General features: G+C 44.1%; 3 protein-coding genes across 5 annotated transcripts in view; 1 reads left to right on the forward strand and 2 right to left on the reverse strand.

The window, feature by feature from the left end:
* EFCAB12 (EF-hand calcium binding domain 12) overlaps positions 1–6,535 on the reverse strand; it is a 28,792-nt gene extending 22,257 nt beyond the window's left edge. Inside the window, exon 1 of the mRNA XM_025376669.1 lies at positions 6,319–6,535. Coding sequence (XP_025232454.1) covers positions 6,319–6,367 — 49 coding nt within the window. The 5' untranslated portion in view covers positions 6,368–6,535. The remainder of the gene's footprint in view (positions 1–6,318) is intronic.
* Positions 6,536–9,126: 2,591 nt separating this feature from the next.
* Positions 9,127–20,536, reverse strand: MBD4 (methyl-CpG binding domain 4, DNA glycosylase). Of its 3 annotated transcripts, none has more exons than XM_025377954.1 (8): positions 18,569–20,536; positions 16,545–16,775; positions 15,283–16,124; positions 12,520–12,594; positions 12,308–12,442; positions 11,572–11,721; positions 10,979–11,082; positions 9,127–9,763 (listed from the first exon to the last, which is right to left on the reverse strand). In XM_025377954.1, the coding sequence occupies exons 1-8, from the start codon at positions 18,670–18,672 to the stop codon at positions 9,686–9,688; spliced, it is 1,719 nt and encodes a 572-aa protein (XP_025233739.1). In that variant the 5' UTR covers positions 18,673–20,536; the 3' UTR covers positions 9,127–9,685. The 3 variants fall into 3 exon arrangements, with proteins under 3 accessions (XP_025233739.1, XP_025233738.1, XP_025233741.1); XM_025377953.1 differs by having other exon boundaries at positions 9,135–9,763; positions 12,520–12,614; positions 15,258–16,124; XM_025377956.1 differs by lacking the exon at positions 15,283–16,124 and having other exon boundaries at positions 9,135–9,763; positions 16,633–16,775.
* The window catches only part of IFT122 (intraflagellar transport 122), a 91,736-nt gene continuing 85,245 nt past the window's right edge, over positions 18,993–25,483 (forward strand). Inside the window, exon 1 of the mRNA XM_025377341.1 lies at positions 18,993–19,224. Coding sequence (XP_025233126.1) covers positions 19,184–19,224 — 41 coding nt within the window. The 5' untranslated portion in view covers positions 18,993–19,183. The remainder of the gene's footprint in view (positions 19,225–25,483) is intronic.

Genomic DNA, 25,483 nt, shown 5'->3' on the forward strand with positions numbered 1-25,483 from the left:
CCGTGCCCCTCTTCTGTCAACCTGTCCCCCTAGTCCCTTGCCTCTCTTTCCTTATATGTCCTGGACACCTGGGCTTCTCTCTGTTTGCTGAGTGGTCCAAGCCTCATCCTGACTAGGGGTTGGTATGTGCTCCTCCCTCTAGCAGGAGTGCTCCCTCCCCATCCACACCCTGGGTACTCTTCCTCATCCTCCAGGCCACATCTTTGCATCACAACCTGCACTTTCCTTCAGACCACTTATCACAACTGGGTATATCAAGGGCTGAAAACTGGTGGCCCTCATGCTGAATGAGGGTTGAGGTCTTGTTTTGTTTAACACCTTGCTTGATATTTTTCAATCTGAGTTACTTTGGGCTGAGGCACTGCCCTCTCCAGCTTGCCACACACTCCCCCATTCCTTATTGTCTCACAGGCAGCTCATTTTCTTTATTAAGTCCTTGGTTTGGGCAGCAATTTGCTTTGAGACCCCCAGTGTAATTACTTGGTTGATGTTTATTTTTTCTAGTAGACTATGAGTTCTGTGAAGACTACAACCCTATCTCTCTTGTTACCGACTGGAGCCCTGACACCTCCACAGTGTCTACATATAATGGGAACTCAGTACATATTTGGTGAGTGACAAATGGACAGACCTACGATGCTGGTATTATGATTATGCCCATTTTGCAGATAAGGACATTGAGACCTAGAGAGGCCCAAGGTCACTCAGTTGATTAGTAGCAGAGCTGAGACATGAACTTCAGTTTGTCTGGCCCCAGAGCTCAGCTCTTAGCTGTTACTTGATATTACCCAGGGCTGTCATCCAATCCTTCTGAGTCTCAAGTATTTCACTTCTGAAACGGTATAAACTCTGCTCTATCTACCTCTTGAAGTTGTTATGAAGATCAAATGAGATAACAGTTTGAAAGTGTTCTAAAAAATCAGAAGGGGCCAGGCATGGTAGCTTATGCCTGTAATCCAAGCACTTTGGGAGGCTGAGGTGGGAGGATTACTTGAGCCCAGGAGTTCAAGACCAGCCTGGGCAACATAGTGAGACCTCATCTGTACAAAAAACTTAAAAACTAGCCGGGCATGGTGGTGCACGCCTATAGTCGCAGCTCCTCAGGAGGCTGAGGTGGGAGGATCACTTGAGCCTGGGAGGTAAAGGCTACAGTGAGCTGAGATGACCTCCATTGTACTCCAGCCTGGGCAACAGAGACCTTTTTTCAACAAAATAAAATATCAGAAGGGATATAACAATCTTATTGGAAATACTGTCAGTTATTTTCCTCCTAAAACCCAAACTCCCTTGCTTAAAACCTGTCCATGGCTCCCAACTGCCTCTAGAATAAAGTTCAAGCTCCTTAACCTGGCCCCATCTGGCCCTCTCGCCCCTGCCAGTCTCTCCGATTTCTCTGGCTCCTTCTGTCTTCCCTTGCATTTGTATCCAAACAGATCTGCTCTACCAACACACACACAAGCCATGCTGTTTCCTCCCCATGACACGCTCTTCTCCCTCCCTGCTTTACTTGTTGATTCCTGACTCACCCTTTGAGACTCAGCTCAGGCATCCCGGCCCCTTGAAGCCCTCCCACTCCCCCTCTCATGGGTCCTCTGGGTCCCACAGCCCCCATACTTAGTCCCATCATAAGCATTTACCATATTTTTCTGAAATGAAGATATTTTCTGCATCTTTCTTTCTCAACAGTCTGTGAGTTTCTCAGTGACAAGGACTGTGTCTTAGTTCCCCTATGTCCTCGGTGCCCAGCCTGGCCCAAAGTGGACATTCAGTACATATTGTTAAGTGTCTTTACAAGGCCCATGTGTTCCTTTCATAGTCAGCACATAATAAAAGTAAACATCATGGTATGGTTTCCATCTGTGTCCTTGCCCAAATTTCGTGTCAAATTATAATCCCCACTGTTGGAGGAGAGGCCTAGTGGGAGGTGATTGGATCATAGGAGAAGACTTCCCCCTTGCTGTTCTCGTGAGAGCGAGTGCTCACAAGATCTGGTTGTTCAAAAGCATAGCACCTCCCCCTGCTCTCTCTTCCTCCTTCTTGGGTTGTGTAAGATGTGCCTGTCTTTGCCTTCCGCCATGATTGTTAAGTTTCCTGAGGCCTCCCCAGCCATGCTTCCTGTACAGCCTGAGGAATTGTGAGTCAATTAAACCTCATTTCTTTATAAATTACCTAGTCTCAGGTAGTTATTTATAGCAGTGCTAGAACAGACTATTACACATCAATAAGGATGGAAGTGAGCACTTCTAACAACACATGTATCATTACTTTGACCACAAGAAAGTCCATTCTCAAAAGGGGATGACTGAGAATGTCATCACTCATCAAACCAGTATTTATTGAGAATCCCCCAGGGCTTGGTGCTGTACCAGGTGCAGATTAAACTAGGCTGAGCACCTACCATGGTTCACCTGATCCCAGTCCACCCAACGGAACAAGGTGGGGCACCCAGAGGGTAACAAGACGTTCTCCGTTGGGGGAGAAATGCTGATTGTGGAACCTGGGAGGGCATCAAGGAAGAAGTGTCTCTGATGTGGACCTTCAAGAATAGTCTGGCTTCATGGGGTGGAGGGGCAGGGATGGGGAAAGGTCAGGAGTGGGATTTGGGGATTTTTGGGTCACCAGACAGTTCCACATGTTGGAAGCACACTGTGTGTAAAGGAGGAGGTTAGTGGGAAATAAGGTTGGCATCATCTCAAATGCCAGGCTAAGAGATTGAAACTTTACCCTGCAGACCACAGCAACACAAAACCTGCTCCCCACAGGTCTTGCTGCTCCCATTTGGGTCCTCCCTATACTCCCAATCCATGTTCTGCCCTCAGCTAGGAGAGCCTTACAAATGTAAATTCACAGTCTGTCCCTCCCCAATTTGAAACCATTCAATGGCTTCTTAGTGCTCTTTGAATAAATACCCGCCTTCTTCTGTGGCCTACAAAGCTGCCTTCACTGGCTCTGCTCCTCACTCTTCCCTTGTCACCTCCCAGACCCCACCCCTCACTCATGTGGTCCCAGCTGCTGCCCTCCTTTCTGTTATCTGAGGTGCCTGGTTCTTTCCTGGCTCTGGGTTTTCAGTTTTTGCATTTGCTGTGCCCTCTGAAGAGCACTGCATTTCCCAGGGTTTTCCCTGGCTGAGTCCTTCTCCTCACATAGTTCTAAACCTGCACCAGCCCCTGACCCCACTTTCCAAGGGTGCCTGCCAACCACACCCTCCTCAGGGAGCTTCATTCTAGTGCTCTTTGGAGTCCTGTGTCCACTGACAGAAAGGGAAGTGGGCTCTTATAATAAAAGAGGCTGTCATTATGTAGTTATGGGTAGAGACTATGTGACAATGTTCCTAGGAGACTGGCGAGGAAAGCTCTCATATGCCAACTAGTTCAATCACCTGCCCAGGTCAAGGACGCTTTCCTCAATATCACTGGCAGACTTTGCCTCCGTTTATACACCTCCAGTGACGTGGAACTTTCTACTTAACATGGTGGACGCTAAACTCTGATTGCTAGAAAATACCTCCTTATATTGACCCAGAATTTGTTTCCCCGGACTTTCTATCCCTTGGTTCTAGTCCTCCCCATGGATGTCCCAGAAAACACATTTGTTCTCTCTTTTCTCGGACAGCCTATAGGTGTCTGGAAACAATTCCATTCTTTCTTGAAATTCTCCCTGCTCTTGGCTTGATTCAACCTCTTGCTATGTCCAATTCTACCTCTCTGGCTACCGTTTTTGGGCCCCTCTTTTCCTGTACTCTTTAAAGGTTGTTGCTTCCAGGCTTATACCCAAGCTCTCTTCTCTTTTCAAATAATCCCTTCCACTCTCATGTTTCTATGACCTTCTTTAAGCTGGGGACATCCATACCAATATTTTTGACTTGGAATTAGCTCCAAGTTTATACCTGCAGTTGTTCCTAAAACATCTCCACTTGGATGGCTTACAGGGATCTTTTATTATTATTTATTTATTTATTTATTTTTTTTGAGATGGAGTCTCGCTCTGTCGCCCAGGCTGGAGTACAGTGGCCGGATCTCAGCTCACTGCAAGCTCCGCCTCCCGGGTTTACGCCATTCTCCTGCCTCAGCCTCCCGAGTAGCTGGGACTACAGGCGCCCGCCACCTCGCCTGGCTAGTTTTTTGTATTTTTTAGTAGAGACGGGGTTTCACCGTGTTAGCCAGGATGGTCTCGATCTCCTGACCTCGTGATCCGCCTGTCTCGTCCTCCCAAAGTGCTGGGATTACAGGCTTGAGCCACCGTGCCCGGCCTATTATTTATTTTTAATTGAGACAGGGTCTTGCTCTGTTGCCCAAGCTGGAGTACGGTGGTTCAATCATAGCTCACTGCAGCCTTGAACTCCTAGGCTCAGATGATCCTCCCAGTTCAGCTTCCTGAGTAGCTGGGACTACAGGTGCATGCCATTAAGCCTGGCTAACTTTTTTTTTTTTTTTTTTTGATATGGAGTCTCACTCTGTCGCCCAGGCTGGAGTGCAGTGGCACGCTATCGGCTCACTGCAAGCTTCCCCTCCCCGGTTCACACCATTCTCCTGTCTCAGCCTCCTGAGTAGCTGGGACTGCAGGTGCCCACCACGACGCCTGGCTAATTTTTTGTATTTTTAGTAGAGATGGGGTTTCACCGTGTTAGCCAGAATGGTCTCAATCTCCTGACCTTGTGATCCACCCGCCTTGGCCTCCCAAAGTGCTGGGATTACAGGCGTGAGCCACCACACCAGGCCCGGCTAACTTTTAAAAATGATTTTGGGCCGGGCGCGGTGGCTCACGCCTGTAATCCCAGCACTTTGGGAGGCTGAGGCGGGCGGATCACAAGGTCAGGAGATCGAGACCACGGTGAAACCCCGTCTCTACTAAAAATACAAAAAATTAGCCAGGCGCGGTTGTGGGCGCCTGTAGTCCCAGCTACTCGGGAGGCTGAGGCAGGAGAATGGCGTGAACCCGGGAGGCGGAGCTTGCAGTGAGCCGAGATCGCGCCACTGCACTCCAGCCTGGGCGACAGAGCAAGACTCTGTCTCAAAAAAAAAAAAAAAAAAAAAAATGATTTTGTAGAGATGGGATCTCACTATGTTGCCCAGGCTATTCTCAAACTTCTGGGCTCAAGCAATTCTCCTACCTCAGCTTCCCATAGTGCTGGGATTACAGGCGGGATATACTGTGTCTAGCCACTGACAAGGATCTTAAACTCAACCAAGACTGGATTTGTCTTCATGCCCCTGCCCCCACTAACTGGGTCCTCTGAATACGTTCTCTATCTCTGTGGAAGACACCTCCATCTACCAGGTCCCCCAGCTGCCAACTTGAGCACCATCTTTATTTGCCCCTTCTATGTTTCCTGACCAACCAGTCCCCAAGTCCCTGTAGTTACCTCTAGCCTGGGCCTTCTCCCTCACCTCCCAGCATCTTTAGCTTGAGCATTTGACCAGAGCCCTGACCTGTGTGCCTGGGAAAGGTGGTCAGCCTCTCTGGCTCGCCCTGTTTCTCCACTGGGCATTAATGTGTTCACTGCTGGAGAAGGGGCATGGAGAAGACCTTCAGTCTTCAAGCTTTACAGCCCCAGCTCTCATCTTCCCACACCAACATTCTGAGTCTGCCAACTCAGTCTCAGGTCTTTTCTGACTGCTCCCATTCCTGTCCTGCCACTCCCAGTGGCCTCTCCATCTCCTGGCTTGCAGGATCTTTTATGATCTTGTCCCTTCTGACCTCTCTCACCTCATTTCCAGAGACACCAGACTTCTTGGGCCATAGAAGGAAAAAGTTTCTTTGCCCGAAATGCTTTTTCCTTCCCCTTTTGGCTTGGAGAACTCCCTTTTATCCTTTAAGCTCAAGTGTAAAGATATTTTCCAAAAGCTTGGAACTGTTGCTCCCCATCCCATACCCTCAGCACACCTTTTACTCGTGGGTGTCATCCCTGGGCCCGGCATTCACCCCTTCTTATTCTGTAATTATCAATTTATCTCTGTCTTTTACCCATGAAGCTGCATTGCTTTGCCAAGAACTTGGTCCCCAGCACATTACTGCCAAAACCTTGAAGACTGACGTCTTCTCCGTGCCTCTCCTCCAGTACTGAATACATTAATGTCCTACAGAGAAACAGGGTGAGCTGGAGGGCTCCCGTCATTATGGGTCGGGCCTCTGGTGCCTCCAACTAGGCTCAGGTGGAAATCTCAGAAATGTACATGACCTGCCCCCGACTCCATGGCAACCCTTCACCCAGAAGGGTCGGCACAATGAGATCTATGGCTGAGTTTTTGCCGTCACCCCACTTCCACGCGTCCTTAGGGCGCTGAGCGCTCCCTGCAGACGCCACTTCCCGGGACTTACCCAGCAGCGACAAGAACAGACTGTGGTACGCTTCATAGTCGTCGTCCATGGTCGTGGTGCTGGGAGGGGGTGCTGAAGGGCGTGTATGAATGTGTGTAGATGTGGGCTTGCTTGCGTACGGGTGCCGGGGTATCAGATAAACAGTAACTCCAAGTCGTGCGAAAGGCGCTCAGCTGGGACAGCCGGGGCAACCTGTTACCGTGGCTACCGACGCCCCGCGCCAATTGGCTGAGCGCTGCCACGTGCCAGGAGCGAGCCCGCTCGGCCCAGCGCCTGCTGACCCCACCTCCTTTTCATCCAATTCTAGGAGGGTCAGCGAGCAAATCCACGCCGTGCCCAGTTCTGGGGTTGGTGAAAGGCGGGATTTCTTTGTTCGGCGCGGTGCCCCGGAATCTAGTGTAGAAAGTCTCCGGTTTTCCCGTGAAGTGTGGGATCTTCAGCAGGTCTCCATATCTCTAGGCCTTAGTTTTCTCATCAGAAAAATAGGCCCTGCCTCCTCCAGAGGGTTAGGAAGAACCAAAGTGAGCTGTGGCCAGATAAAGGTGTTTGGTATGTTCTGCCCCCCTTATGGCAGGGTGCCATGGTTTGGAGTTACAGAACCTGAGGACCAGAGAATAATAAACCCTTGAAACGTGCATCAACTGATAAACAAAATGAGGTATAGCCATAGGATGGCCATAAGAAGGAATGAAGTACATGCTAGAATATGGATGAACCTTCAAAACAGTATGCTAAGCAAGAAGCGAAACACAAAAGGCCACGTGCTGTATGATTCCATTTTATGTGAAATGTTCCGCATAGACAAACCCACAGACACGGAAAGTAGATTAATGGCAGATAGGGGATGGGATGAGGAATTGGAAGTGACCGCTAACAGGTGGGGAACTTCTTTTTGGAATGGAAAAAAGAAATGGAAACTTCTGGAATTAGTGATGACGGCTGTACATTGTAAATGTACTAAAACCACTGAATTGTACACTTTAAAATGGTTAAATGGTGGCTTTTAGCTCAATTTTTAAAAAGTTAAGAAGAAACACCTGAGCACTTGTCCTTTGCTGAGACAAGCTATCTTTGTGACCCTCACAACCTGAGATGGTTGCCATGGGTCACATTCATACAGCACTCTTGCAAGCCAGGTACCATTTTAGCACTACATGTCTGAACTTCATAATCACAATCACCATGTGAGGCAGACACCACTATCCCCTTTTTTTTTTGAGACAGAGTCTTGCTCTGTCGCCCAGGCTGGAGTGCAGTGACACAATCTCGGCTCACTGCAAGCTCTGCCTCCCAGGTTCATGCCATTCTCCTGCCTCAGCCTCCCGAGTAGCTAGGACTACAGGCACCCACCACCACCCCCGGCTAATTTTTTTTGTATTTTTGGTAGAGACGGGGTTTCACTGTGTTAGCCAGGATGGTCTTGATCTCCTGACCTCGTGATCCGCCCGCCTCGGCCTCCCAAAGTGGTGGGATTACAGGCGTGAGCCACCGTGCCTGGCCCACTATCCCATTTTTACAAGACAAGTTAACAGGTACAGAGGTCAGGCAACCTTACTTGCAATAAAGGGGAAAAACCAGGCCTAGAGCCTGAGCAACCTGGCTGTCCTGAGGTCCCCTAGCACAGAGCTCGCCTCCTGCATTCACATGGGCCCACACTCCCCATGGAGATGCTAGGGGAAAGGATATGACCACCAGCCCTACCACGAAGCCATATCTGATGCCCTGAGCTTGGTGAGCCCGCCCCACCCTCCAGCCCCAGCTGGGCCCAAGGTTTCAGAGGCCCCTCGCTATCCTTAGCTGCCGTATCTGGCTGTCTTGTCCCTACTCCTTACCCCTTTTGTTCCCTTCCATTATTAGGTGCCCTTTTTTCTCTCTCTGAGAGTCTGTACAGAACTTATCTTTGTGCCCCTCCCCACCACAGGGCTTCACACTTTGTGAATGCTAATTGGATGTTTGTCAAATGAAAATGTGATGGTAAATTATAAAGTGGATGTTTGCCGTGGGGAGAGGGAGGTGTGGCGTTTTCCTGTTCTCTGGTCAAAATTCATCCTTCTAAAAACTGACACTTATTACTCACTAAAGTGGAAACAACCAACTACCTCTGCATCACACTGCAGCCTGATCTGGTTCACACCGCTCTACAACAAAGGCAGTTTCCTGAACAACTGATTTTTCATTTATTCAATCAATTTAATTTTCAAATTATATCTTAAAATGGTAGTTGGTAATTAAGACTTAATAACTAGTTTTTTCCCTTTTTTTCTAATAGTAAATGCTTTGGTATTTGAACAATAACAGTACTTGTATAAAAATGGCATAAGACTAATTTTTTTTGAGACAGGGTCTTGCTGTGTCATCCAGGGTGGAGTGCAATGGTGTGATCATAGCTCACTGCAACCTCAATCTCCTGGGCTCAAGGGATCCTCCCACCTCAGCCTTTTGAGTAGCTGGGACCACAAGTGTGTGCCACCATGCTGAACTAATTTTTAAAATTATTTGTAGAGATGGGGTCTCATCTGGTTGCCCAGTCTGGTTTTGAACTCCTGGGCTCAAGCAGTTCTCCTGCCTCAGCCTCTCAAAGTGCTAGGATTACAGATGTAAGCCACTGTGCCTGGCCAAATGGTATAAACTCCAAATGCAAGATGAGAAATGAGTTTTCACAAAGGGACCAAGGTAAAAGAGTGAGTGAGCTGAAAAGGAGCAGCAGACAGATATTCACATTAGGTTACCAAACGGATGCTGAGGTGGAATCTACAATTCCTAAGGGATAGTGTGGAGCTCTCAACAATACACAATGCCAGAGGAATCTTATTTGACTTTGGGGTTAGCTTTTTTAAATTTTTTTTAAATATATATTTTTTGAGACAGGGTCTCTCTCTGTCATCCAAACTGGAGTGCAGTGGCATGATCACAGCTCACTGAAGCCTTGAGCTCCTGGGCCCTCATGAGCTCAAATGATCCTCCTGCCTCAGCCTTCTGAGACTATAGGCATGCACCACCACACCTGGCCAATAAAAATATTTAGTGGGCCCCTAGCTTTAGCAAGGTTGATAGAAATTTGCTTTGTATTATTGATAGTTTAGATGTACTTTTTATCTTCTGATTATATTTCACTTTTGGAAAAGCCACACACTTTTTTTGGATTGTTGTCAAATAATAATTTATTTAAAAATAATCTCAAAATATATTCAAACACATTCAGTAGCAAAGATCCACCATTGGCACACACATTAAGAAAGCACACACACTGGGCTCCTAGTTGGGCTAATTAAAATCTATATGGCTGGAAAGGTGGTTGGTTGTACTTAATGAAGCTTTTTTGAAGTGCAAAGCTATGCATAACAGATGAGCTTGAAAACTGCAGAGTTTAAGACAGACTTAATTTTTCATGATTTTCCCAAAGCCAGTCATGGTATTTATTTAATTTGTGGTCTTCAGGGTGCACCTGGAAGAAATACAACACACAAAGAGGCAGAGACCTTAATGTAACTTAGTCAGAAATATGTTTTTTAAAATTGGCTTTTTAAATGTTTGCTGGGGGACAGTACATTATGATACTATACCTAAAAGTTATAACTTTTAACCTCATGGGATTCATGAATATTTTAAGTTATACCTTATATTAAGGTAATCACATACAGTTTACAAAGTACTGTCCAAATGACTACTCATCATGACTTGGAGTGTGGGGTGGTGATGACATGAGTCAAGTATTAATACCTCACTTTCCAGAAGGAGGTTCTAGGCCCTGAGAGGTTAAATGGATTCTCAGGGCCGGGCATGGTGGCTCATGCCTGTAATCCCAGCACTTTGGGAGGCCGAGGCAGGTGGATCACAAGGTCAGGAGATCAAGACCATTCTGGCTAACATGGTGAAACCCCGTCTCTACTAAAAATACAAAAAAATTAGCCAGGCGTGGTGGTGGGCGCCTGTAGTCCCAGCTACTCGGGAGGCTGAGGCAGGAGAATGGTGTGAACCCGGGAGGCAGAGTTTGCAGTGAGCCGAGATTGCGCCACTGCACTCCAGCCTGGGCGACACAGGGAGACTCCGTCTCAGAAAAAAAAAAAAAAAAAATGGATTCTCAGGTCACAATGGATTGCTCTGATGAAGTAGGGATAGGACCATGGTCCTTCAGTTCAGGCCTGGCCAGACCTACTGGTTGAATGCATGAGGGTGAGTCGCAAGCTGAGTGAGCACCCATCAGGTGCCAGGATACCATCAGTATGCCAAGGGCTGGGCATATTCAACAGGGCTAAAGCAGGACCCAGTCACCACAAAAGTAGCCTGAGACCACTAAGAGAAACCCAATAAGTATACATTGCAGGCCCAAACCTTCCTGCTTTCCTGTAGTGGTGTACTCTTGACAGGAGGAAAACCATGGCAGGCTTAGAGATAGTACACAAATGGGGAATGACAGGAAGAGGGCCAGAGGTGACAAACCACTGGAGATGAGTCAGAGGCCACACCTCTGGACTGGTCTTTGTGGACTTGGGAGTGCCTACCCCAAAACCTGCATGCCACCCACTTCCCCACAGCCAGGAACAAAATTGTTTGTGACTATAATAGCATTTGTGTCCAATAAATAGTCTTAACCATAATGGTGGACTTATTTTGCCCCAGAGACCAAATGTGCTGAATTATGGATGGGAGTGGGCCTCACCTGCTTCCACTCATTGACACAAAAAATTCGGTAAGAGTCGTTGCCATATTTACCAATCCCATGAAGCTCAATCGGATACTTCCACTGCTTTGTCAGGTATTCATCTGAAGAATACAACATCCCACACATCAGGTCAGCTTCTAAAGACACCCTCCCAAAATGTGTGGTGATGGGGCAGGATGGAGAGAACAGAAGAAAGGGACAGGAAAGGCTCTTTCCTGGCAACCTCAGTTGTGACTGCCCTTCTTACTGAATTCCTGTAGCACCCATATCATTTACCAAATCCTAACCACTCTTTTGTGCTGTGCTAATGCGACAGAGGTCACGTCCCTGAGGTCAAGAACTGGGCTTTCTGCTTCACTACTTCTTCCCCTAATTCTGCCCACATGCCTGACCCAGTGATGGGCAAAGATTTATTGTTTAGGTCACTGGGAGGCTGTGGTTTGGGGAAAGTGGACTTTTTTAAATGTCTTGGGTGCTTGAGCTGAAAAACCTCCATTAATACAGTATCTGAGGACATTAAAGTTTAAGGTGTGGCTCTCTTAAATAAGCACAAGGTATTATGTTTTTCCTTTGGGTATATAGGAAAATACCTGAGAACTTGACAATGGTTTTTGCCCGAAGATCGTAGAGACCAAGAGGTTTAAGAAGTTCTGACACATCTCTCCAGTCTGCGGTTCTTGCTACCTCAGCTGAAGGATACTTCTCCAGAAACTTCCAGAGCACAGGTATTGCCATTTTACCTGGGAATTAAAAGTAACTGAATGATTACAAGACTCTAAATAGGCTGATTTCATGTTCAAGTAGTTTCTCATCTAGAAATCTCATCCAGAGGGTTTTTTTTTTTTTTTAAACCACTGGTGAGAAGCCATTATCGGAACCAGCAACCACTTTCAGAATCAAATGCCAACACTGCTAATATATGGGGCTAATAGTCCAAATTATGCTGAAAACTGGCCTTGCATGATTAGCTTTTAAATGATCAGATCAGCAGATAATGAGAGTAGAGGCATATAGAACACAAGGTACATTCAGTGAAAAAGATACTTTTAAACACACACGAAAGAGGGTGGAGAAACATTAACTGATTTTCATTGATGATCAAAATGAATTTGGAAGTAGAAAATAAATAAAATCTACCCCTTTATTCTAAAAGGTCTGTTGGATGTGATCTAGTCTAATTTCCTCGTAGGTGAAGAGTTTAAGGGTGAAGGGAGAATGCCTTATCCCAGGTGACACACTCAAAATGGACTGTGAACCCAGGCCTCAATTCAGTGCTTTCTCCTTACCACACTGTCTGTAAGACAAAGATGATAATAATCCCCAAACCTGAGGTCCGATTGAGAAATATAGTAGCGATGAGAAGCTTCCATGGATCATGAAAAAGTGTTTCTTGAACGAGATTAAAAGGTGACCGAGGAGGCGTCCACTTCTTAAAGGCTTTACGTCGTGGGGGGCTAGGAGCTAAACAAACATACTGCATCAGAATTGAAAACCCAAAATAGAATTAGAATTTGCTGTTCTGATTGGGAAAGGGATACCTTCTTTGTTATACTTGCTGGAAAAATACAGGCTTGTTTTCCTTCTTTCTATCTGTGTTCGTGGGATGATATCTTCTGAAAAGGAAAAGTGAACACTTTATCGAGTCTATGGTTTAGTTTAAAGCAATATTCAGGGATGCAAATAATATCAACACTGTTACAAAGCATGCCAGCTACTATTCTAAGCCCTTTACATAAATTACCCAATTAATCCAACTAATGACCCATGAACTTGGTATTATTTTTATCTCCACTTTACAGATATGGACATTGAGGCACAGAGAAGCTAAGTAACTTGCTTAAGATCACACGGATACTAAGTGTCAGAGCTAAAATTCAAATCCAGACAGTCTGGCTCCTGAGTCCTCACCTTAACCACTGTGTGATACTGGTTCTTTATGACTTATGTTCAGAGTTTATCGTATTGAAAAATTAAAGGCAGTATGGAATATTTTAAGTTACAATGCATTTGTATAATGTGGTCATTAAAATATTTTTTAGACTATTGTGAATACTTTCCCATTAACTTCTAAATGAAAAAAGCAAAAGTCTACATATAATCCCAATTTTATAAAAAAGGGGAGACATATATAAATAAAAATACAGAGGTTAAGAATGAAATAAGCCAAAATGATATAACGGTTGTTGCCAAGTGCTAATTTTTCTTTTCTTCTTTACTTTTCTATATTTTCCAAAATTTCTGCAGTGAACTTACTTTTACGCCTACCAAAAAAAGGGATACAGACAAAACAGAATATACAGACAAAACAGAGTCTGCAGAAAAACCTACAATTTGAACCCTAGAGCACCTGAGACAACTACCTATTAAGAACCTCTGTCTACTGGGAACCAGTATTATCAGACTTCTCAAATTTCTAAAATCACATGTAATACTCCTTAGCCATATCCTCGCAATTTGAATATCAGTTAATAATACCTTGCATTTGTATAGCATCTTTTTCACTTCTCATTTTATAATATTTTTGATGTGAAAAACAGGACTAGTCAGGGTGGTTACCTCTCTTTTACAGATGAAGAAACTAAAGCTTTGAAATTAAGCAATCATCCCAAAATGATACTGGGATTGACTATAAACTGGAACAAGTATCCAGGTCTCCAGATAATTAGACTACTGTTTTTTTGCTATTTTAGTTTGAGTAGGTAAAGCCCAGTAGAGAGTTAAAAAACAACAACAACAACAACAAAGGAAACTGCTCTGCTCTGATTTGACAACTTTTTCTGTGGGCTCCTATGAATAATTACTAACCAATCTCCTTTATGCCAAGTTTACTTGGCAATTTCTAGCTAAGCCAATGGGAATCTTCACTATTTCATGGGACACCTAGGAACCTAAGAGTTCTTCATCTCATGTTGAGAACTACACTCTTATCACAAAAAAAGTTTTTAATTTTTGCCCATTTTGCTAGCAATAAATCTACATAAACCTCAAAGCTTTCGTCAAGAAGCTCAGTGTTTAGGACACAGACTTGAAGAATTCTTATAAGAAGAAGAATTCTTATACCATATATACCATATATACCACTAGGTATATATGGCCATCTTGTGTTAAAGGCAGAGAAACTCCAGGCACAGAAAAGACATACAATCATAGGTAGAACTGGGAACAAGAATCATATCTATTCTCCTGCTTCACAAATTTGTCCAGGCTGTTTCCCCACAGGAGTTTAAGTAAAATTATTATTCTTTAAAGGAGTTATTCATTACACCGTAATAGCATAATGAATAACTAATACAGGGCTGCTCAAAAGGTCTCCTTTTTATCTCTTATTCACTGAGGGAATAAAGACAAAACTGCTAAGTTCTGAATTCTGTATTAAGAGCATATTACAAATAATAGATGAACTATGTGATTATACTTTTGAATTATTTAGAGCTCTAAAGCATTTCAGAGAAGCATTACATTATAATAGAAGATAAAAACAACTATGATATATACAAAATTAAATTGGAAGTCACATCTAGTAGTAAGTATCAGGAGGGGTGTGAAGAGAAGACACCAACTATTCTCCACCCATTTATGTATATAAGAAGTCTTCCCGGCCGGGCGCGGTGGCTCACGCCTGTAATCCCAGCACTTTGTGAGGCTGAGACAGGCGGATCACGAGGTCAGGAGATCGAGACCATCCTGGCTAACATGGTGAAACCCCGTCTCTACTAAAAATACAAAAAATTAGCCAGGCGTGGTGGCGGACACCTGTAGTCCCAGCTACTTGGGAGGGTGAGGTGGGAGAATAGCATGAACCTGGGAGGTAGAGCTTGCAGTGAGCCGAGACTGTGCCACTGCACTCCAGCCTGGGCGACAGAGCAAGACTCCATCTCAAAAAAAAAGAAGTCTTCCCTAAATTTTTCACAAGTGAAGGCTTTTAATTTTCCTTCAAGTTTTAAGATTACTGGCTGGAAAGAGGATGGGAAGAAGGGAAAGCCCTGCTGAGAAGGAGAGTCCCAGGTGCTGCACCAGGGAGAGAGAATGGCAGCTGTTAACAGTAGTACTCTCCTTTGCCATGGCCTCATGACAGCAGTCAGCTGATTTTCTCTCTGCCATAGGAAACTGCTTGAATATCAGTTAGATAAGTATTAGGATCAACTGGTAGGATGTATCTCATATTTGGCCCTATTTCTTGGCTCTATTTTCACGTCTTAACCATGTACAGGCACAAATACAAGATGCAGGATTATAAATTTCTCATCACATAATGTTTAATAGTGCTTGAAAGCACTGGATAGCTTGAAATATTTTCTCACCAGTAAAGTCTTTCTTGGTTGGTGAGCAGTTGTCCATTTCAGAGCCACGTTTTAAAATGTCAGTATGCAAATGTTCCTTCTTTTCTGCAACTTCTTCTACTTTTGTTCCAGTTTCTTCAGTTTCTAAAAAGGTATCCTCATACTTCTCATTGTGTTCTGCATCTCTGGCTGAACATAATTTGTTTATTATGCCAGAAGTTTTTTGTTCAAAACAAAAATTTGATCCTGAACTCAACGATCTGTCTTTTACAAGCCTCTTTTCTTCACTGGTCACACTGAGGGTCTCACCACATGCTCCAGCATCAAAAATGCAGACAGTTCCGTCAAGCTGACTTTCTTGTGCAACAGGCTCACTTTCAGCATCTGCTTTATTACACACAGATTCTCTTTTGCTATCACTTTGAACAAAACCTGAATAGCTCTTTCTACATCTTTTTTTAGTTTTCTTAATTGGGATTCCTTTCAAAATCGTCACCTCTCCTTTGGGTTTTCTAACCTTTCTGAAGTTAACATCATCAACACCCTCATCTTCTTTCAAAAGCAAATGAGTGGAAGTAAAGTTAGAGAGTCCTCTGCTATCCGGAAACTCTGAACTACTACTTGGCGGCATAAACACATCCTTTTTGCACTTGCTTCGGGTCCTGAGGTTCCGGTTTGAATTGTTACTTTGGTTTTGTAGGTGGGATGTCAGGGCTGCCATGCTGCAGTCTTTGTATCTTGACTTGGTACCCCTTTTAGAAAGTACAGTAAAATCAAAATCTTCTGGCTTAAGAGAAGTCTCTCCATTTTTGTGAAGATAATTAGCAAGTGAACTTTTGGATCTGAACTTCAGTCCTTGTGGGCTAGAAAATGATATTAAAGGAAACTTACTGCTAGTAAATAGAAGGGACTTTTAAAAGAATTGGACCACATTTCAGATTTCTAACTAATTTCCAAATGTTGCCATGGGCATCTGTCATTTAAAAATGAAAAAGAGTGATAAATGGCACTTTTAAATGGTTTGTTTCCTCTATGACAATATAAAATAAATTTATAAATATAACTTAAATGCAACCTACCCGTTAACCATTCACAGTAGGAGGGACAAAATGTATGTAATTTTCCCCAAATCACTTGATGTAATTAATAGCAACATTGAAAGAAGAGAATCTGCAATCGTTTTATGATAAAAATATAAAGAAGCCAAGATTCCTGCTATGCTCCCACTATCTGACCAGACAAAATTATTTTGCTTTACTGTCTTTACCATCTTATATGCTTACCTGATAAAGTACACATCAAATCTTCCTGCTGTCTTCCCAAATAACCTTTGCTTCACAACTCTTTCCCATCCACACGGGACAGACTTATGGCATTCTGTCCCTGCAGTACCACCAAACTGAGCAGAAGCGATGGGTTCTAATAGCAGGGGATTACATTCACTGCTTCTTTTTATCATCATTTGTTCCTCATCTTCTTCCACTCTTTCCAATTCCACAGCAACATCTTCTTTGCTGGAAAAAAGTCTAAGTGATTAACTTATTTAAAATTTATCTTCCACTGCCTACTAAGTTTTAATCCATGATAATGTGGGAACCACATAGATTATCCATATTAAAATGGGGGAGACTAAAGTCAGTATGGATCAGCCTTGTGCTATGGGAGTATTTTCCTGTCTTCCAAAAGCTTCCCATACGCTCTAGCACAAGTTAAAAAGTGTTAGAAATCTCTGCACAACAAAAAGGTCAAGTTAGAAACTTTTCCGATTAATTACTGAGTAGGGCTATTGTAAAGATTTCTGGGGGCACTTAGCATAAATTTGAGAATATGAGCTAACAGCTGAGCTCTTAACCTGAGCTCTTAAGCATCAGAAAATGCTTAAATAAATCAGTGAGTTACTCTCTCTTCTCTGCCAACAAATGAGGTAAAAGTTTTACATAATGTAAAATTTCTGGGAGAGTGTATCACTTTCATCAGATGTAACCCTCCAGAAGGTAAATAATTTGATACAGAAGTTTTGAATCTCCTTCATTCTTGATCCTCATGGTAACCTTGTAGGTACGATAAGATTAACTCTCAATTTATTGATAAAAAATTGAGTGACAGAAAGGTTAAATTACTTGCAGAACAGACACCTGAATCCAAGTCTACCAAATCTTGGTCTAATACTTCTCTCCCATACTATTATTGAAAAAAGTTGGCAAGGCAAGGTGGCTCATGCCTATAGTACCAGCACTTTGGGAGGAGGAAGTGGGAAGATCACCTGACCCCAAGAGTTTGAGACCAGCCTGGGCAGCACAGTGAGATACCTGTCTTTATAAAAAATGAAAAAAAAAAAAAAAAAAAAGCAGCCGGGCGTGGTGGCGCATACCTGTGGTCCCAGCTACTAAGCAGGCTGGGGGCAGGAGTATTGCTTGAGCCCGGCGGGTCACAGCTTCTGGGAGCTACGATTGTGCCACTGAACTCCAGCCTGGGTGACAGAGTGACACCCTATCTCAAAAAAACAAAAAACTAAACTAAACTAAAACTTCATTAATGTTCCAGTGTGTCTTCTATGATGAAAACATAATTTAAAAATTAAAAAAAGAAAAATTTCAGTAAAGTGTATCCTAATCACTAAACCACAGATTGTAAAAGCTGGATGGGTCTAGAGAGATCATTTAACCCAAGTTATTTTCTACAAATAGGGAAACTATGCAAGAACTAGAATTAGAATCAAGGTTTTCTGATGTAAGTTGGGGTAAAATAATTTTGCGGAGCTGGGCGGATCTTATGAAATGATACTGTTTACAATTTTAGAGATAAAGATACTGAAGCCTGGTGAAATCAGCACAAACTATTAAAGAGACTAGGGCTCAAATCCCAGCTGTGCCAGCTGTAAGTTTAGCAGCAAGTTACTTAACATCTCAAGGTCTCTGTAAAATACTTTCTGTAAAAAGAAGGCGATGCCTCTTTCAAAGTAGTTCTTAGGATTCAATTTCGAAAAAAGTAGGTAAATCTTAACCTCCTATCATACATGTACTCAAATGACTTCCTAGGATCCTCCAACTCAAGGGGACCTGTTGCACAAAACCTCCCGGCTCCCCCTCAAGTCTCCCTAGTCATCTTGGATGAGGAAGTCGGGCGCACCCCAGGACTGATCCCACAGGAAAAGCACCTGAGCTCCAGCCCCTAGTAACTAAACCCGTGGGCTTCGAGGTCTCTGCCGACCCTCTGTCTAAGGTTAGAAAGGCCCACACACCGTCCACTCTCCCGATCCCGTTTTACAGGCGGTGAAACTGAGGCCCAAAAGGGAACAGTAATTTACCGGAGGTCACTCGGCGGATCTGGGACTAGGCGCTCACTAGAGGTGACGGTGGGGGCAGCTCCGCGGTCCCCCAAGTTCAGACTCTCCAACCCAGTCGTGCCCATCGAGCAGGCTCCGGCTGCAGCAACGAGCCCAGCGCTGCGAAGCCCTGGGTGTGGGGCGGAGTAAGATGTGAAACCTCAGCTCACGCCACCGGGCTGCAACCGAGGTCTGAATGTTGCGAAAGTGGCCCAGACGCCGCCGCTGCTTTTCGGCCGCCCCTGCTTTTCGGCCGCCCCCTCGGCTACAGCCGCCATTTCCACGCTCCACCAATCAAATCCATTGTCGAGGAAGGCGCACCGCCCCAACGAACCCCAACCAATCGCGCGCGCTCTGGTTGCGCTGATGCCTTAGGGGCTCCAGTTCCACCCTAGCTTTTGCTGCTTTTCCCGTTTTGCCTTTCGGACATGCGCACTCAGAGGAAGGCGACCTCCCGCTCAGCTTACCGCGCATGTACGTTGCCAGGGGTAACGCAGGTAGCCAAAGTGGCTTGTGGCGTGGCTACCGTTAGTGAGGCGGTTGCTGAGACAGACGCTGAGGCGGAGAGGAGGAGCCCGAGGCGTAAGGGAAGCCGCGATGAGGGCCGTGTTGACGTGGAGAGATAAAGCCGAGCACTGGTGAGAAGCCGGGCGGTCCGCGAAAAGCGGGAGGTCGAGTCCCCGCGAGGACTGCGCGAGCCGCTGCAGCGTGTTTGAGGGTGGCAGCGAGCTTGCTGCCTGGGCCGAGGGCGCTGAACCCCGGCCTGGGAGACTGCAGGGTCACCCTCCCGCCCGTTGGCGGTTGGCGAAACTCCTGAGGGTTGGAGAGCGGCAAAGGGAGGTGCCGCGCCTGGAGGTAGTGCCGGTGGAGGCGGCTCTTCCCTCACGGTCTGGCCTTGTCGCTGCCTTGGGTTCGTCTCACACCCACGACACAGCACGAAGCTGCTCAAGCTTCACAGTTCTTGCCACTTCCACATAGTACCTGTACTCTTGTTTACTTGACGTTTTTCTCTAAATTGTCTCATTTATTTTAATTACGATTTCACATTTTACAAGGAAACTTTATTACTCCATTTATGAAAACCAGTGTCACTTGCTCTAAGTGTTAAGATAAAATCAGCGTCACTTGCTCTAAGTGTAAAAGTAAAACTTAGGGAGAAACAAAACTGAACAGGCTGTAGCTAGCTGTTGTTGCTAGGGAGCCTTTAAACCTGATATCTCGTTTCTCTAAAATTGGAGATTGGCAGGTATGATCAGAGAGGTGCTCAAAATGAGCATCAAACACAAGCTCTCCTAATTGGGAAGTTTGAAAAAGAATTGAAGGTGAATAACTTTGTCACCTTTTGATTCAGTTATTTAATGTCCTATTCCATTGTTATTGGCTAAATCTATAATATAGTCTGTTTTGTCATACACTTATTTATGGGATAGGTCTCGGCCTGACTTTGAAAATCATTCAGCATTGTTGTGAAGCCTCTGTTCTGGCCACTGGAGCAGGTTACTTGTCTTTGGTTCAGTCCTTTCTGAGATCTTTCTCTGTGTGAAGCATGCCCTCTCTCCTCATCTCACACGGAAATCCTGCACATCCTTCAAGGCTCACGTTGGAGACGGGTCCTCTCTTTTGTGTTCGGCACTAGTGGTAGCCGACATTATGTGCCAGGTGCTCGCTAAGCACTTCTTATCCTTCATCTCGTTGTCTCTGTTCACCACTTTCTGAGGTAGGTACTATAATTTCTTCTATTTTATGTATGAGGAAACTGAAGCACAGAGAAGGTGGGTAATTTGCCAAGGTCACACAGTGAGGGGTGGAGCCAGCTTTCAAGCTCAGGTCTTCCTCACTCCAACGTCAATGCTCTCAGCCCCTACATTAATTTTTCCTTATATTACAGAGGTGGCAAACTCAAATGTCTGCAGGAGATAGACAGGTAACATAAATGGGAGATGTCTATTTGCATCTTAAACACTAGGAATTGTATGTTTTCCTTAGGAATACTCTTGTATTCTATACCCCATTTTTCTTGAAACACAGAGCCCTATCAGTGAATCTTTCATTTGTACTTTTAATAGAGATTTGAGTTTTAAAAAATCATTTTATTTTTAAGTTTATTATAAACGTACCTATATCACAAGCTGATGATAGGCAACTGAACATTTGGCTTCAATGTCAGAGAGTAATAGAGTGTGGCAAGGAGTGTGGCAAACTGCAGAGCTCATGCTTGTCCTAAAAGCGGCAGCTGCTGCTCAGCTCCTGCCAATTACCACCATGCAGGAATTTGGCCTAGTGAGCTCAGCTCTTCCTGTTTTCACCAGAAGCTAGGAATCTGGGTTTTTATGTGAAATGGCCTAATTTTTAAATGTTAGCATCTACTCTGAAAAAAAACAAAACAAAACACTGTGTGGGCCAAATGAAACATTTGCTGGCCAAATGCAGCCCGATTTGCTCTGTTTTCAACCCCTGGCACAGAATTTCGTTCATTTCTCTCTTGTGGTACTTCCAAAGTCTGTTGAGTGTAAGAGTTAATTTTTTAAATCTGTTTATTTCGGAAGTCTAATAAACCCGTTAAAGGCAATGGCTATGTCTTACTCGTTTCCAAATTATTCTAGAGCCTAGTCAGGTCAGTGGTTGTTGTTACTATGGATAGTAATAAAATACTAGATATATAAAAAATGAAATGCTGTGGATAGATGTATTCATACATGAATGAATAAGTGAGTGAATGAATGATAAACAAAGATTGGTTGTCTGGTTTTTGGCCCATTACAGATTTGAAACAACCTATTAGGATAAGGGATGTAGGGTTCTATAGACCATCAATCCTGATGGCTGCTAGATGTACCACCAGCTGATGGCCCAGAATGAAAACAAAACAAAAAACTAAAAAAAAAAAAAAAAAAAAAAAAAAGGTAGTAGAACTAAAAAAATCCTAGATGTCAAAGATTAGTCCTCCACATCCAAATCAGCCGTTGTCTCCCAGTCTGCTCCTTTGCTTCTATTTTAACCTTCACATAGCAGCAGGAACTCTCTTTTTTTAAGACCTGCTGCTGTGATCCTGTTACTCTACTTCTCATAAACCTAGAGTGATTCCCAATTACTTTCTATGTCAAAATTGTGCATTTTGCTAGAGGGTCCTCCTGACCCTCCTCCCCACTAGACTTGCAGCATTTAAATTTGTACTTTTAGGTTGAGCAGAAAACTCTATCCTTCCCAAATGCTCCCTTATTCTATGAACTCCCTAGTTTTCTCCCTTAAATGCATAGCTCCAGGTTCATCTCAACCAGGATGCCTTATTAGGCTATTCCAGTCAGGCTAGCATCTGCTATAACTCTCCATTCATGTCAGCTAGTATTTACTAAGTACTTGCTATAGGCAACATGTCTTTATATGTGTTATCATGTTTAATCTCTATAACATGTGAGGTTGGAATTTTTTATCTCATTTAAAGATGAAGAAATTGACATTTAATGAGGTGACATAACTTACCTAAGATGACAAAATGAGTAAGTGGGGCTGGGTCAGATTATGCAGGAGTTGGAGAGGCACTGTGGGACATCGGTTTACAGTGAGGTGGGTACAGGGTTGTCAGAGGACAATTTGCGGGATTCCTCTGTATCTCTGCAATAGAATCTGACAGTGTGTCTTCTGACAGTGTATCTCTTTTATAAAAAGAGGTGGGTGGAGAGAGAACCATCCTACAGTAAGTAGACAGACTGCCTGCAAATGAGTGAGCTCCCAGCCCTGAAGTGTTCAAGCAGGGGCTAGATGGCCATCTATAAGGAATTCTTGCCCTGATGGGGCAGTTGGACTGCGTGACAAGGTCTAGAGTCCTTTCCAATTCTGAGTTTCTGGTGATCTCATAATTATATTTATTACGTGTCTAGGACAGTGCCATGCACTGTGGGTCCACAAATATATAAAACAGGGCCATTGCTCTCAAATTGCGTATGACTATAATTAAAGGGGTAAGATATCTAACACAATGTAAAGAAGACTGTATAATTCAGAGTTAAACTGAAATGTACAGATTCTAAGTACATTAAGAGTTTAGATTGGGGCAAATCAGATGTATATGTTATCTTTTAGGAAGGCAGATTTCAAGATATTCAGGGAAAATGAATTTTTATATCTAAGAGAATGATAGTTCAGGCTTGGCTCAAATGAGACATTCAGAAACGATTTTGTGATAATTCAACCCAAAATGACCCTTATGAAGAAGAGGTCACACAGGAACCACTTTGATGAGCTCATATGTGTATAAGGCAGAAAGGAAGCCACATACCAAGGATCACTATAGATGAGGGGTGCAGACACCGCTCCAACATCTGATAATCTACCATAGCAATCCACAAGTGTCAGGTGCTTTACATAGACTGGCTTGTGCACCCCGTGAGTAGGAGGCTACCTCTCTATCCTTGTTTTGTAGGTGAGAATGAAAGCTCAAATAGGAGGTCGGCTTTTCTGGCCCCACGACCCCTCTACTTTTTAGTCCACCATGCTGCTTCTCCTCAAAATGTGAAATGTGCCAAGGCTCAGAGGAAGAAAGCATAAGAAACAAGGAAGACCCAGGTCTGTTACCACATAATGGTGAGGAAGCTGAAAAACTCAGGGTTTCAGTTTGGCCAGCTAGAAAGAGTGTGATAATCATCCTTGTTCCAGCTTCTTTATCAGCCAGCTCTATGACAAGGAGCAAACAACTTGCCTCTCTGTACTTGAGTTTTCTCATTGGTAAAATCGGGGCAGTGGTGCCTGTCCTGTCTACTACACTATGTTTTCGTAAGGATCAAATGAGATAATGTAAGTTTACACTCTTTTTTTTTTTTTTTTGAGATGGAGTCTCGCTCTGTTCCCAGGCTGGAGTGCAGCAGCGCAATCTCGGCTCACTGCAACCTCCACCTCCCAGGTTCGAGCCATTCTCCTGCCTCAGCCTCCCGAGTAGCTGGGACTACAGGTGCACGCCACCACACCCAGCTAATTTCTGTATTTTTAGTAGAGACAGGGTTTCACCATGTTGGCCAGGATGGTGTTGATCTCTTCACCTCATGATCCTCCCACCTCAGCCTCCCAAAGTGCTCGGGTTACAGGCGTGGGCCACCATGTCTGGCCCAGTTTACGTTCTTTAACAATTCTTAAATATTGAATAACTGTGAAGAGTTTTTATTAAAAGAAGCATCAGGTCAACAGAGCCATACTAAAAGCTTTCTGAATTCTTCATATAATGCCTTAAGTAGGTAATAATACCTTTTTTTGACATATGATAACAATGATAATGGCGGCCACATAGCATAATGATTAAAACATGGGCTTCAGAGCCAGATTGCCTAGGTTTGAAGCCGGGTGCAGTGGCTCACACTTAAAATCCCAGCACTTTGGGAGGCTAAGGCAGATGGATCACTTGAGGTCAGGAGTTTGAGACCAGCTGGCCAACATGGTGACACCCTGTCTCTACTAAAAATACAAAAACTACCTGGGTGTGGTGGCAGGCACCTGTCATCCCAGCTACTTGGGAGGCTAAGACAGGAGTATAGATTGAAACTGGGAGGCAGAGGTTGCAGTGAGCCGAGATCTTGCCACTGCACTCCAGCCTGGGTGACAGAGCAAGACTCCGCCTCAAAAAACAAAAAAACAAAACAAAAACACAACAGATTGCCTTGGTTTGAATCCTGGCTCCACTTCCATTCAGTAGCTCTTTATTTTCAGGCAAGTTATTTAACTTCTCTGTGCCATAGTTTTCTCATCTGTGAAACAGGTATACAGTTGTTTTGAGGTTAACACAAGTTAATACATGTAGAGCATTTAAACTGTACCTGGCATACACAATAATAAATGTGTTCAATAAATGTTAGTCACTTACTAATGTATGAAGGATAACAGATTTGACATACTTGGCAGTAATTCAAGGGAGCAGAAGGCAGCATAGCACGGTAGTTACAAGCACAGACCTCTAGAGTCAGACCTGAGTTGAAATCCTGGCCCTTGCACTTGCTAGTTGTGTGACATCAGGCAAACCACTTGACCTCTCTGAGCCATGGTATCCTCATCTACAAAACAGAGTAATAATTGCTACCTCACAGAATTATTGTGGAGATGAAATAAAATAATGCATTTTAAGAACTCAGCAGGTGCTGTCTGGAATAAGAATTCGAAGTACTGGTATTGAGAGTGTACTTTTAGGTTACTGACAAAAGCTTGATTTTTAGATTACTGGTGTAAACCGAAAATAAAATTCAAAGGCCCCCCAACCATCTGAATGGATTTCCTTCTCAACCAGGGCTTTTTTAAAATTTAACCTGAGAGACTGTTTCAGGCCATGATGGGAAATGGGGGTCAAACATGCCTCAGTATACCTCTTTGGCATTAACATCAGCACAGACTTTAAGTAAGATAAGAAACATTTTACAAACTATCCTGTCTAAAGCCTAGTACTTAAAGGCTTCCTCTGCAAACAGTAACTTGGGTTGCCACAATCCTTTATCTTAACCCAGGCATTCCTTTCTGTTGACACTAGGTCTTTTTTTTTTTTTTTTTTTTTTTTGAGATGGAGTCTTACTCTGTCGCCCAGGCTGGAGTGCAGCCACGTGATCTTGGCTGATTGCAAGCTCCGCCTCCTGTAGCTGGAACTACAGGCGCCCGCCACCATGCTCGGCTAATTTTTTGTGTTTTTAGTAGAGACGAGGTTTCACCGTGTTAGCCAGGATAGTCTCGATCTCCTGACCTCGTGATCCGCCTGCCTCGGCCTCACAAAGTACTGGGATTACAGGTGTGAGCCACCGCGCCTGGCCGACCCTAGGTCTTTAGATAAGCTCAACCAATTGTCAATCAGAAAAATTTTAAATCTACCTATAAACTGGAAGCCCCCTGCTTCAAGTTGTTCCATCTTTCTGGACCAAACCAGTGCATATC

The sequence above is a fragment of the Theropithecus gelada genome, chromosome 2 (genome assembly GCF_003255815.1).
Source record: "Theropithecus gelada isolate Dixy chromosome 2, Tgel_1.0, whole genome shotgun sequence".
Taxonomy (NCBI): Eukaryota; Metazoa; Chordata; class Mammalia; order Primates; family Cercopithecidae; genus Theropithecus; species Theropithecus gelada.

Bases quoted from the DNA above. Each gene is read 5' to 3' on its own strand.
- MBD4 (XM_025377953.1), bottom strand. From the start codon at position 18,672: ATGGGCACGACTGGGTTGGAGAGTCTGAACTTGGGGGACCGCGGAGCT. The intron at 16,125-16,544 runs GTAAGCATATAA...ATCATTTTCTAG, and splicing joins TTTGATGTGTACTTTATCAG to CCCACAAGGACTGAAGTTCA. The intron at 12,443-12,519 runs GTATCCCTTTCC...ATGTTTGTTTAG, and splicing joins CAGCAAGTATAACAAAGAAG to CTCCTAGCCCCCCACGACGT.